The 14,240-nt window shown below is 37.0% G+C and overlaps 1 protein-coding gene across 2 annotated transcripts in view; it reads left to right on the plus strand.

Moving 5' to 3' along the window:
• Nucleotides 1-951: 951 nt before the first annotated feature.
• The window catches only part of prox1a (prospero homeobox 1a), a 38,998-nt gene continuing 25,709 nt past the window's right edge, over nt 952-14,240 (plus strand). For both annotated transcript variants that reach the window (XM_053632174.1, XM_053632175.1), the window contains exons 1-4: nt 952-1,248; nt 3,066-4,847; nt 8,333-8,441; nt 13,905-14,099. In XM_053632174.1, the coding sequence (XP_053488149.1) occupies nt 3,124-4,847; nt 8,333-8,441; nt 13,905-14,099 (2,028 nt within the window). In that variant the 5' untranslated portion in view covers nt 952-1,248; nt 3,066-3,123. The remainder of the gene's footprint in view (nt 1,249-3,065; nt 4,848-8,332; nt 8,442-13,904; nt 14,100-14,240) is intronic.

Here is a 14,240-nt window from a genome sequence, read left to right on the forward strand (position 1 = left end):
CATAAGGTGTAAAAGGTACGGGGGTTTTCAAGCAGATACGCATCTGGTAAAGAAAAGGTATACAACTATGAAATTTAGCTTTTGAAATTCTTAGACTGATTGGCTGGTATGTGCGGGGTGAATAACTGTGTCCGCACAGGAGTGCAAAAAATGTGCCGTGGCCTTTTTTGCTTGAATGTTGAGCTTCAGCATAAGCGCGTGCTGAAATTGTATTCATCGTTCAGATGCTGGTATTTGCGGGGCTGATAACTATGTCCGCACAGGAGTGAAAGAAAGAGCCGTGGCCTTTTTTTTTTTTTTTTTTGGCTTGAATGTTGAGCTTCAAGCAGAAGCGCGTGCTGAAATATTATTCATGGTTTAGATGCTGGGCTTTAACTGTGTGCTCAGTGATGATCAAAAGAGTCGACCTCGGAAAGTCTGACTTTTCATAATCCTACATTAGGAAATGATTCCATTCTGAGTTTAAAAAGAAAAAAAAAGTGTATGATTTTCTATGAACCGTGAATAGCACGTTAATACTACAATATTTCATATATATATATATATATATATATATATATATATATATATATATATATTGGAATCACACATGATAGTAGTAGACTGAGTGATATTAAGGTTGTTTGAGCAACATGATGGATTTGAAAAGTTTTTTTTTTGTTGTTTTTTTTTAACGTGATAAAGGTTATAGGCCTACGAGATGACTGGTTTACAAATGCGAAATAAAAACTAGAACAAGAGCAAAACAAAACAAAAAAGCAGTGATGGAGTGGAGCGGTTCAAAATACAAGTAATATACTTCAGTTACCCCCTTGTTTTCTTTGGTGCCTTTGGATGATTGGGTGTCTGTCGACAAGCGGAGAAGTTCAGGGTTTTGTATTCCTCTAAATCCAGTGGACTGCTCTTATTGGTAGCTGAAATCGTTGCATCACGATGATCATGACGCGCCGTCTTCCTGCTTCCTTTATTCGCGTCTTAAAGTGAATCTTGTTGATGTGAGCGCGCGCTACAGCCTCGTCCTGTTGGTGGTCGCTGAGACGGACAATTTCCAGGTAGAGAGAGGAGCGCGCGCACAAGAGCTCTCTCTCTCGCGCGCGCGCGCTAGCTCGCTCTCTCTCTCTCTCTCTCTCTCTCTCTCTGCGCTCTCACTGTCCTGAGAAATTACTTCATTCGTCCAGGGGTGAGCAGCCCTATCAATCCTCTGTTACACTATTCCAAAAAGAAGCTCAAGCCTTTCTCATCTTCAGAGTAAGTAGTCAATCTGTACTGTCGTGTAAATTCCTTGTTTAGCAACAGCGGGTTATTTCTAAGTAGATGCAATGTCACCTTTATTGTTGGTCAATATCACGGCTACGCAAGAACCCGCATTGACTGGAGGGTTTAAATATCCTGCGAGTGCGTGTCATTTAAAGACGTGTATCCATCTCGGCTACTTTACTTTCCCTTTTTATTTATCTATCTATTTATTTATTTATTTATTTATTTACAGCTGTTTCACAAAGTATAAAAGATTGGAAGCTACTGTAAAGGCAAATGTGATGTGAAATCAGTCGGCTAGAGTCACCATGTAGCTTATGTACAGCTTTAATGACTTCATAATGTGGTTGGTTGCGTCCATGTGGACTTTTTTTTTGTTTTTTTTTTAATGTTTCATACGCGCTTGCTTTCAGTTTATATATACTTGCTTGCAGGTTCGCCTTACTTTGTTAACAGTTTCCATAACACACACACACACACACACATACACACACACACACACAAAGTTCTTGTAATCATTGTTGTTTACGGGTGCGTCATTACGCACGGACAAAACGTGATCATGTTTATCACGTCGTACAAGTAATGCGAGTAATTCACTGCTGAGGGGCATTGCTGGTGTTGAGGTTGTTTTTAGCTAGAAAGCGTGTGCTGAGAGACGGTGTGCAGGTGGAGACTTTAGCGGACAGTGTGAAGCATTGTGCACATGTGTTTCCTGCTTAGATATCCAGTTATTACACTTCTTCTGCTCCAAATATAAGAATGTTAGTTTGCCCCCCCCCCCCCAAAAAAGAAACAAACAAACAAAAATTGTCAAAATAACAACAATGGCATATAGTGTATATTTGTTTGCCTGAACAACAACATATATAGATAGATAGATAGATAGATAGATAGATATAGATATAGATATGTGTGTGTGTGTTGTTGTTGTTGTTCAGGCAAACATATTATAGACTACGACAATAAATATTACATGACATATACACGCCATTGATTTGATGTCAATTAATCAAAACTTTTCTTTTACCCAAGGACAAGTTGTGGGTCTCTGTTCAAATAAGCATTTACTGGAGAAAAACAAACTGATGTGGGATTTTTATAACATGCTCTTTACTCATGTATCAAGGAGTTGTCGTGACTAAATATTAGTATGATAGTGATATCTAAAAGTAGATATAATAATTACATTTTTTGATCAAATGAGAATTGAACTGTTTTTTTTTTAATTATTTATAAAATATTTTAAGTTACCGTGAATAGGCTATATATATATATGTGTGTGTGTGTGTGTGTGTGTATATATATATATATATATATATATATATATATATATATATATATATATATAAAATCAGGCTAAATCAATGTCATAGATATATTATATAGATATTATGTCATAGATATTATTTTACGTTTATAAATGTCATGTAAATTGTAAATGTAATTCCTTTGCAATGCAATGCAGATGTTACATTTCTTTGGTACGTTTAAAACTTATCATTTAATTTAAATAAGAAAATCATTATCCTTTAGCTGAAAAATAAATAGAGTTGAGAGGTTTTTTTTTTTTAAATGTAATCATAATATGATTCCACTAAACTTGATACAGTTGTATATATAAGAATGCTTGTGTGATATTTAAAAATGTCTTTAGCATTAAAAACTTGTCTTCTTGAATGTTACATTAAAACGGCTTGACACTCTTAATGAAAATAAAATACGGATTAAGTCCCTGTAATGTTGTGTTATATAGAAATTTTATTCAAGTAATATGTAATCTTTTTCCCACCTCACCTGTCTCGCAGGGTTCTCAAGCTGTGTCCAGCTGGCAGGCTTTAAAATGGCGTGACAACATTTCCAGTGATGCCGGACCATGACAACACGTCCCTCTTAAATAGAAAAACCAAGAGAAGAAGAGTTGACATCGGAGTGAAAAGGACTGTAGGTACAGTGTTTGTAGCTTTTGACCATTTAAAAACAAGCAATTTCAGTGCCATGAATCCCCACGGAGCTGAGAAGGATGTCAACTGTTCAGTGGTGCAGCACACAGACAGTGAGAAGTCCAATGTGCTTCACAAGTTGCTGAAGCGGGCCAACTCTTATGAAGACACTTTGGTGACCTTTCCTGGGGCCACCATCATCTCCCATCTGCTGAAAAACAATTTAACCAAAAATGGGGCAAATGAATCTGACTACCAGAGCAGTGGCCTGTCCAGGACAGGCTCAGAGATCCACCAGGAGGATGCCTGCAGCACCTCATCACGCGGCAGCCCTCAGGAGTGTCTGTCCCCTTTCGGTAGGCCTTCCATGGCACAATTTGACATTGATCGGTTGACAGATGAGCACCTGAGGGCTAAACGTGCTAGAGTGGAGAACATAATCCGTGGGATGAGCCACTCTCCAAATGTCACGCACCGTATAGGTGAGACTGAGCGTGATGGGGCACCTCAACCCCTAAGCCCTCGCGAGAGTTACAGGGAAAACAAGCGTAAGCAGAAACTACCCCAGCAGCAGCAGAGTTTCCAGCAACTCATTTCTGCTCGCAAAGAGCAAAAACACGAGGAGCGCCGTCATCTCAAACTACAGCTAGAGGACATGCAAAAACAGCTCCGTCAGCTCCAAGAAAAGTTCTATCAGATTTATGATAGCACTGACTCTGAGAATGATGAAGATGGAAACCTCTCAGAGGACAGCCTGCATTCTGATGGAATGGACAACCATATATCTGACTCTGTTACAAACCGCTCAGAAAATGAGATGTCTGACCTTGATCCAGGACATTTCTTAGACCAAGCCCAGGCACTTATTTGTGAGCAAACCATGATGACCGAGGGAGAGAAGCCCAAACGCGATGGCTCTCGAGGAAAAGGTTATAAATCAATGTCCATGCATGCAGAAGGGAAACAACTAGCAGAAACACTGAAACAGGAACTAAACACTGCAATGACCCAGGTGGTGGACACAGTGGTAAAGGTCTTTGCAAAAACCCCATATCCACTTCCTCAGGGCTTCCCAACTGTGCAGGCACCCTCCGACCGCTTTGTAATGAATCGCGAGAACCCACATTTTCACACTGCTAACCAGCGTCTACAGTGTTTTGGTGATGTCATTATTCCCAATCCCCTCAATTCGTTTAGCAACATGCGAGTGCCCAACTCAAATGACCAAACAGAAGCCCTGCCTCTAGTGGTGAGAAAGAACTCCACTGACCAGCCTGGATCGCTACCCACACCTGCAAATCACCACCCTGGTCTTCACCCATCACCATTATCCTCAACTGTGGCCTTCAGTCCTCCATCCTTCCGACATCCTTTTCCTCTTCATATTATGGGTTATCCTTTCCAAAGCCCTCTAGGTGCCCCAAATGGGCCTTATCCAGGCAAGGACAGGTCTTCTCCCGAGTCTATGGACCTGTCTAGAGAAACCACTAGCTTACGGACCAAGATGTCATCCAACCATCTCAGCCTCCATCGTTCTATCTCGCCAACACATCCAGGAAACCCTGAAGGCCTTTCAATATCTCTCATCAAGTCTGAATGTGGGGACCTCCAAGATATGTCTGATATCTCTCCATATTCAGGAAGTACAATATCCTTTCACAATAATCAACTCCCTGACGCATTAATGTATTATGCGGTTGCTATTGTTTTACAATGAATTGTTCTCCTTGACTATTTTTGCAAGTCACAAATGCAAATGATAAATGTGTACAAACAAGCTTCAGAAGGTTACAAAATGTTTTGCCTAAAAGAATTTACGGATTCAAAATAAGTCAATAAAAATACCTGCATATTATATACCAGATATCATGTAGGGTGGTTAAAAATGATTAAATGGCAATTGGTCTTAAAGAACGTCAATGTATATTCAAATCCTGTGTCCATTCATGTTCTTAAAGATTTTAAAAATGGAGCTCTCTGGTTGCAGGCTTTTAAGTGTGCACTATAGGGCAAAGTGCTGAAAAGCTTTGCAATGACAAACATACCTCCCATCTTCTCTGTTCTCGAATTATCATAGAGAGACTCACAATACCCCACCCCCTTTCATCACAGGCCATGCAAGACTTTGTACATAATGCTCAAAGCAAATCATATTTCAAAGCCAGGAAGTAAAAAGGCCAAGTGCGATCCTTTGCCAAAAGATCTTAGCATCTTGTGTTTAGAAAGATGAGAAAATATATCTGTCAGTGAGTGGGCATTTTGTTTCAGAGAAATTTTGTAAACCCTTGTTTTCACTGTGCTTCCCCTTAATTCACATCTAGTGCTTCAGAGAATATCTGCAAATTGTTGTATTCTTTCTGATCATGAAGAGCTTGCTATAGTCTAAAGCACTTGCAGCACTAATAGCTGTTGCCTGGCAGCAGGTCCTTTCTTTTCATCTTTCTCTTTTTTTTTTCAGATGTGAACAGGTGTTTGCAGGTAGCTGTTTATCTTTTATCCTTTCCCTCTCCACAACCATTTTTTTAAAACCAAAAATCTGCTAGATGTCTAACAAGCTTTGGCTATCTATCTTTTTCTAAGAATAAACAGAGTTTACAGAGTACTCTGTACATTTTAATTATGAATTATAGATTAATTTCTTTCTAAGTCTAACTCAGTTAGACTTTACACAGAATTTTCCCTCCAGGAAACATATGCACCTGCATGCGAGGCTCTCAACAACAATGTCTCGATAATTGTACAATAGGGTTAAAAAAAAAAAAAAAACTTTATACAGATTTGTCTGAATCTCTTTGATGTTTTTATCCTGGACAGAATGATTTTCCTTGTCATGCACCCTCTTTGCATCATAAGACAAATAGCCTTGTTTATTTTCACTCCAAGATTTGCATATAGAGAAAGAGAACAGCTCTGACATGGTGCTTTTGTAAGTAACAAGGGTGGAGAGTGTTGAAGTCAGTTTGCATGTCTAATGCACTAGAGAGAGTTGAAGTCAGCTGTTTTTGTAACAATGATTGCTACTTCTTTTAACTCAAAGCACAGACCTCATATAATAAAGTTAAATATATATGAAAGATTAAAAAAAAACATTTACTTGTTAATTTACTTCAAATTCATTATTAATATGGGAAGCGTCCTTAATAATCATCTGTTTATCCACTCATATATATATATATATATATATATATATATATATATATATATATATATTTTAAAAAGGCTCTGTTTACCCATGCTATTTATTTATTTATTTATTTACTTTTAATAGAATGCTAGGCTGAGCTGTCTAATCTTTCATGTTGATGAGCAGATGTCTAGCATTAATTTATGGATTTATCATCCCTATGTTTTCTCCCCTTACACCTGGCAGTTGGTTCAGATTTCAGCAGTTATAGTCTCCGTTTCATGAAATACTGTGAATCCAAATCCAAATTCAGTAAAGACTAACGATGTGCACTATCCATGGCTCTGCTGTTTTTGTAGCATCTCATTTGTCTATATACTGCGGTCACCCTTTTCCCCCCACTCTCCTTCATATTCATGTTTGCATTATTTCCTGGCTGACCTTACTTGTGGCCAGGCTTGTTTTACACTGAGTGGGGTAATGTTTACCTGGTATTTTGTCACTGCACATATTTGCGTATCCTAGAAGCAGCTGTATGGACAAGAGGTTTCTTGTAGGAAATAGGTTTTTGTTGATATAGTTGTTCAAGATATTAATGCTCTGTTTCAGATTATAATCCTGTTTTTTTCGGATTATGTAGTGAGTAGAGATGGGGGGAAAAAATCTGTGTGGCCCGTGACCAAGACATGTGATTACATTTGCGTCTGGTAACCCTTGAAGATTAATTAAGCTTCTTTATGGGGCATTTTCAGATGGACATTATTTGAATGGAACAAGTAATAATTAAGATGAAGCCAATGAGGGTGTTTCCTAGTACTCTTTACTCTTAATACGAGCCACTTTGTATTCTTACACTCACTCGCATTGCTACTTCCCTTGCTGTGTTGTCAAGAAATGGTTTCAGAAGAGGCCTTCACTTGAAGGGCCATGCTTCTATATAAGCCTTCAGACTTCACTCTCTCTCTGTCTATCTCTCTCTCCCTATCTTTCATCCTGTTACCCAGTCACTCATTGCTATTCTTTGTTGTATACATTATGACAGATGGCAGAAGAGAGAAGCTAGTGCTCTTTTAGTCTTTTCTATCAGCCTAGTGAACGGAACACCTCCTCCCCTCTCCTTTTACTAGGAGTATGTCAGTCAGCATGAATAGCTTGATGGCATTGTTGAAGAGCTCCTGGAACACAAACAGCATTAAGTCAATACGACTACTTATAATGTCAAACTGAATTCTTCATGGCCTTATAGGTGGAGGTAATGCTTTCTGCCATTCCGTACAATTTCACACCCGTAATTTACATCTGTATTGTGAAATGGATAAAGTGCAGTTCCGACCACATAAACTGACTTGAAGGCACCACGGTGATGAATTAGTGCCTGCGCTCCACATCACAAGGAGGAGGTCGGCCTGTGCTGATCAAACCTCTTAATTGACCTTGCATGGGTCCATTGATTTAGCCCCACATGCATCTTCATTTTGATAAATTATAAAGCCATTAATCTGTCAAGGAAATGGCATGGCCAGTCTACATCGCAGATGTGGCTAAAGCTGGAAAAGCTGGCGACACACGGGCTGGGCCAAGAGCCTGTGGGGGGCAAAGAGTTGTTTGGTTGTTAGGAGTGAAATGTAATGGTTAGATAGCTGTGGTTAGCTATGGCTCCTCCTGGGACTCCTCACAATGCCCATCTGTTTATCAACCTATTTATCTGAAACAGGCAGGCAATGCAACCTCCAAATAGATAGAGTTTTTTATTAAGATAAACAGGCATGTATTGACCATTATGGTGAATATAATGACTGGTACTCTTTTTGGACTGTTTAGGATCTTAATGAACTGGTTGGGAACACATTAAGATTGTTTTCTGTCTTTTTTGTATTTTTGGGCATCTTTGTGTATGGCATAGTCTAGTCAAGTACACAAAGTCTATTTCTTTCTACATTCATTTTCATATATTGTAAATGTCTGTTAATATATATTTAATGCACTTTCCTTGACCACTAATTCTGCAAATCCAAGAAGGCTTATCTCCCAACCACTTGAAGAAGGCAAAGCTGATGTTCTTCTACACACGCTATCCCAGCTCCAACATGCTGAAAATGTTCTTCTCCGATGTGAAGGTGAGTGTATCTCTAACCACATATCATGAGCTTTGCCACAGTTGGTCAACTCTCTCTTCCTTCTTTCTCCCAACTAAAATAACTGGCCTTAATCTCCTTGAGTAGGTAAATACTATAGAGCTAAGGCTGAAGGCCCATGTTTCCTTTCACTTGCATTCATTTAAAACACAGCCTGTCGAAAAAAAAAAAAAAGAAGATTAAATTACTGTTAATAGCTATTTAATAGCTATGGTCCTTTCACGAATCCCAGTTCACTCACTTGTAACCCCTATTAATAAACTGATGATGTTGGCTGAAATGGTTGATGTGAATGTGGCCTACAAAAGTAAATAGCATTTTTTCCTTTGCTGTCAAATGTAATATGCTAATAAAAAAAGACTAATATGATAACATCAATGAGAAGATGGCAAGCATTGAAATAAGCATCTGACAGGATTCTAGTAGATTGCCAATATATTGTTGCATGGATTATCCTTGTAGTTGTAATCATCATATTAATCACATTGGATCAGTGGTTAAGACATTGGACTACTGATCGGATGGTTGTGAGTTCAAATCCTTGAGCAAGGCCCTTAACCCTCAAATGCTCCGTTGTATAAATTAGAGAAATGTAAGTTGCTCTGGATAAGGGTGTCTGCCAAATGCCGTAAATGTAATCACTGCTAATTTGGCTTTGTGCACCAACAGTTATATGTGTGCACAACATATTGAAGCAACGAGATACTAAATCAGGGTCATGAAATCATTATCAAGTATTATCACACTTGTAATCTGTTACTTTGAATGGTGGAATTATAATAAAATAATGTTTTGGTTAATTCAGTGTGCTTTCCTATAAAGAAAATATACTCATAGTTTGAAGGATAAGCTGACCAAGCATTCCTCTGCTATGCTTCCAGGTCACTTTAAATTAATAAATAATTTCATGCATAAACATTTTAGTCCTCAAGATGCAATGTCTCAGATTAACATTTTTTTTTCTTTGATGTCTTCCATGTGAAAAAAAACCTTTTTCATTTACTTTAAAGGGAAGATACTATTAATTAATGAATCATACCATATTTATGTATTTAATATTACATTTAATTGTATTTCATATTGGCCTCAAATGACATTCCATTGTTTCTGACCTGCCTCTGTTTTAGGTGAACTCTACCACGTGTGCGTAACTCTTGTGTAACCAACTGAATTATTATTATTATTATTAATTTTAAGAATTATGTGGCTCTTAAAGATCTTTGTACAGAAGTTGTCTAATTACACTGTCTTCTTTTACAGGTCATGCCTTTCTTAATAAACTACATGTTAAATTATTCTAAAACAACATTGGGGTGCTGAGAACAATTAGTTTAGTGTGCGAAATTAATAATGAGGAACAATGGGTGGCATGTGTTTTATGGATCAAAAAGTATGTATGCTAGGTAATTGTGCATAAATTACTGACTAATTACATGGAATAAACTCATGAAAGCTGCAGGAATGACTAATTAAAAAACTGTATTTAACAGAGTGATGGCATCCAAATAGAAAATAATGACTGGGAGAAACAGATCCATTTTACAGCTTCCACAGAAATCATACATAATGGAACAACGGAAAGACCACAATATTGATGCAGTGACCACTGTATTATAACTAAAAACATAAATTAAGGATTAACACTAATATCTTTTTTTTTTTTTAAGTGTTGCGTTTCAAAATTGGTCAACTATTAACATTTGTAATATTAAATTTTGCTACATTAAACACACTTAGACTAAAAACAGACTGGGGTAGGGAAAATGGTAGGTTATATATTAGGGATGTAACCGAATAGGAGAATTCCTGAATGAACAGATTTAGGGAACTTAAATGTAAAAAGTTGAATACTCTTTTCTGTCTGACTTTTTTGAACATTTGAGGCCATTCTGACAAGTTTCCATGTAAATTTTAAATATGAATATAAATGTTAAATGTTAATGTTAAATATAAATAAATATATTTAATAAGGTAATGCAAATGTTAAAAATAAATATTAAATATAAATCTAATTGTTAAATCTAAATTTAAAACTGTAGATGTTAAATGTTTCATTCATATGCTAACTGACCCTTACGCTCAGAGTGAAAACAGATTTGCCAGTTTTAAACAATACTGTGCTAGTTTTGGAACAAGGCTGGGGATGTAAAAAAGCAAGTCTGCTGATACCACTTTTGGGCAGGTTTAAAAGCAGTCTATGACTGCCAAGATCTTGTTTTAAAGCAAAATAAATGAAAGTAAATAAAATCAATTTCTGCAAACATATGCTATAGCAAAGGGGAAAGCTACTCTTTCACACTCTGAGAGCAACTACCACATGAAGTTTAGATTTAACATATACATATATTTTTAAGATTTGCATTTATATTTAACATTTACAGATATACACTATATGGCCAAATGTTTTGGACACCTGACCATCACAACAATATTTGCTTTTTGAACATCCCATTCCGCATTTGGTCCCCCCTCCCCTCCCTTTTCCTGTACTGTTATAATCACCTCCACTCTTCTGGAATGGTTTTCCACTAGACTTTGGAAAGTGGATGTGGGGATTTGCCGTTTCAGCCCCAAGAGTATTAGTGAGATCAGGCACTGATGTCAGATGCAGAGGCCTGGGGTGCAGTCAGCTTTTTAATTCATCCCAAAGGTGTTCAGTGGGGTTGAGGTCAGGGATCTGTGCAGGCTACTGTGGTATCCGTAAACCTATGGGCATATACCAGATATCAAGTCTTTTTTTCTTCCATCAGCTGTGAAAAATAAAATCAGCTGTGCCATGCATGTGCCTGGTAATTTACCAGGGACTGTCATTTATTAACATGTGCACTCAAATACAACGAAAATTTTGTAAACCCGGCAGAAATTTTTTACTTCAGTTTATCTTACGCAAACATTACTAAAATATATTACAATAATATTTTTTAAAACTCCACTGGAAACCGCCCTGGTGGCCGCAAACATAAGGACATAGAACAAAATTTTAAGAGTTGTTTTAGTCTTAGCAGTCCACTGACAATAACTTCTTTTGACTCAAGTTAGAGCAGGAAGTTTTTTTTTTGTTTTTTTTTCCAGTTAATTTTAATGCTTATATAGCAGATCTTCCACTCTTTTTATGGTATTCACTATATGAATAATTGGTGACAGCCATCAGATGCCTTCATAGTTAACATAAGAACCTGGTTTCCCCACATTTTCTAATGTATGTGTTAAGTGGTGATAATTCGGTTGCTAGTAGGAGGGGTAGAGTCTCTGTATGAGGAAAAAACGAAAAAGAAAAAGAAAGCAGGATTTCTATTGGTATAAAAATAAAACTTTACAAAACTGTGAGTATGCATGTGAAAACTTTTGTGTAGAGACACAGAGCTACTGTATGCTACAGAGCTACTGTATGCACACACAATGGTTATCTGCCCTCTGAGACTCTGAGAAGTCTTATATTACAAGAAAGCCTAACCATGTTATATTTCTGACATTTCTTACAAGTCTATTTCTATATTTCTAAAATCTACAGTAAAATTTCTTCTAAAAGCATTTTCATTTCTATCATTTCTGAAATATCTGTTTTTGTACAGTTTAAGCACCCTGGCAATGGGAGTGTGTTTGTTTGTTTGTCTGTCTGTCTGTCTTTTTGGTTGGTTAGTTAGATAGTGAAAAAGTTTATCCGTACTTACATTTCCCATTTTTGTCCAATGACTATTTGTTCGACAGGGAGATGACATGTGCTGAGTGCTGAATGTGCTGAGTTGTAACATTCCAGAATTTTGGGTTTTGAACCTCTAATTTCATTGTTTTCTGTGTTCCCCTTCATGTCATCCCCTGGTCACTCTAGAAACCTCACTTTTGCTCCTCTGCAAGCTTTTGAGCATATCATCTGACAGTGAAAAGAACCAAATTTTGAAAAAAAAAAAAAAAAAAACAGTAATTTTGTGGTGTTCTTTTTATATTGTAAAACAGATGCACTATGTTATTATTATTATTATTATTATTATTATTATTATTATTATAGTCAGACATCATATACATCTGTTTGCATATATATATATATATATATATTTTTTTTTTTTTTCTTGTTGAACATATTAAGGACATGTTTGAACTTGACAATTATTTTGTGGATAATTATTTTTGAAACATCTTGTCTGTGGCTAGTGTCTTTTCTTCTTACCTGATTACTACATTATGACCTCTCATTTAGTGCGTTATCTTACATGTGAGAGTATGAAGGCAAATTACTTCAGCCCACACACAAGGTAGTTTTCTTTTCTCTCCTACAGCTATTCCCTCAGACCATGATCCTTACTCTTTTTCTCTCTTCTTTATCATTTTACGTCTCAACCATCGTTTAAAGGAAACAACATCCAAGCACAATGTCAAGGCATTATGTTTTCGGTATGTTCGTGTATCCATGCTTCTATCTATCTGTCTGTCTGTCTGTCTGTCTGCCTGCCCGTCCATCCGAGCCCTCTGAGATATTTCAAGAAAGGGTGGTTGAATGTTTGTATCATTTCATTTTGGAAAGATCACAGTGAGGTTAATTGTCTGAAATAGTTTTTCTTCAATAGCTTTCTTTTGTTTAGAGTATATTTTGGGGGTATTTGAGGCATATAAGTTATTAGCAAGTTGGACTAGACTTGTTGGTGGCAGAGGTATCCTGTCGATGTCAGTGGCATTGAGTTCTACTTGTTAGTTAATACTCTGGGAGGGGTATGTAGTGAAAGGTAACTGAGGGCGTAACGATTACCAAACATTTTATATCTCATATATTTAACTTGGTGATATCATCAGCTTTTACACAGCAATGCTGACCTGTATTATACCCATAAGTGCACTTTAGCCTACAGAACCTGTCTGTGTTTCGGTGTATCTGTGCTCCTAAAGTACACTTATGCGTATCATACAGGTTGTTCAGGGAAATTCTGCAATATTCACACATGGCTAGTCATTGCACATTAATGTCACTGGACTTGAAATAAAGGCATTTCTATTTCATTATGCTATTTCATTACCAAAAACTCCAAACTGTCATTCTTTTGCATAAAAAATGAAATGTATCACAAATAACGTGCAAGGTTTTAATTTAATTTCCTGTTTCCAGTTTCATTCATTTTAAACAATTATAATTTCATCCACTTAAGTTGTTTCCATTTGTGCAAACATCTGTACCAGTCATGAAATTCTGCCTCTAAAACCCCTGAGCACTCTGCCACAAACGAGGACATGTTTGCTTACCCGTCATCCTCAGGGTCACTCAGAAAGCATGTTTGTAGAATCGAATATCTTGATGACACTGGTTGAACTGCATTACTTATTTAATTCGATGAATTATTGAAATATGTGCAAGTATTAGTATTAGTAAAAACTTTCCATGAATATGTACATCTGTATTATGACCAAATAGTCTTGCAATAAATTGTCAAATCGAATGTCTCTGTTTTCTCTGCAAAGTTCAACCGCTGCATCACCTCTCAGCTGATCAAGTGGTTTAGCAACTTCCGTGAGTTCTACTACATCCAGATGGAGAAGTTTGCTCGGCAGGCCATAAATGATGGTGTGACTGGTGCAGATGAACTAACGGTCAGTCGAGACTGTGAGCTCTATCGTGCTCTCAACATGCACTATAACAAGGCCAATGACTTTGAGGTAAGCCCTGTGCATTACAGTGCATGTGTCCTTATTGAATGTCATTTATTTGTGGCAAGATGTCTGACGATATTTCTCTCAATATTGTCAAAATTAAAACACTGAAATATTAGTTGAAGAGAGGATTTGAAAATCTCTGCA

This window comes from Ictalurus furcatus, chromosome 9, assembly GCF_023375685.1.
Source record: "Ictalurus furcatus strain D&B chromosome 9, Billie_1.0, whole genome shotgun sequence".
NCBI classification, from domain to species: Eukaryota; Metazoa; Chordata; class Actinopteri; order Siluriformes; family Ictaluridae; genus Ictalurus; species Ictalurus furcatus.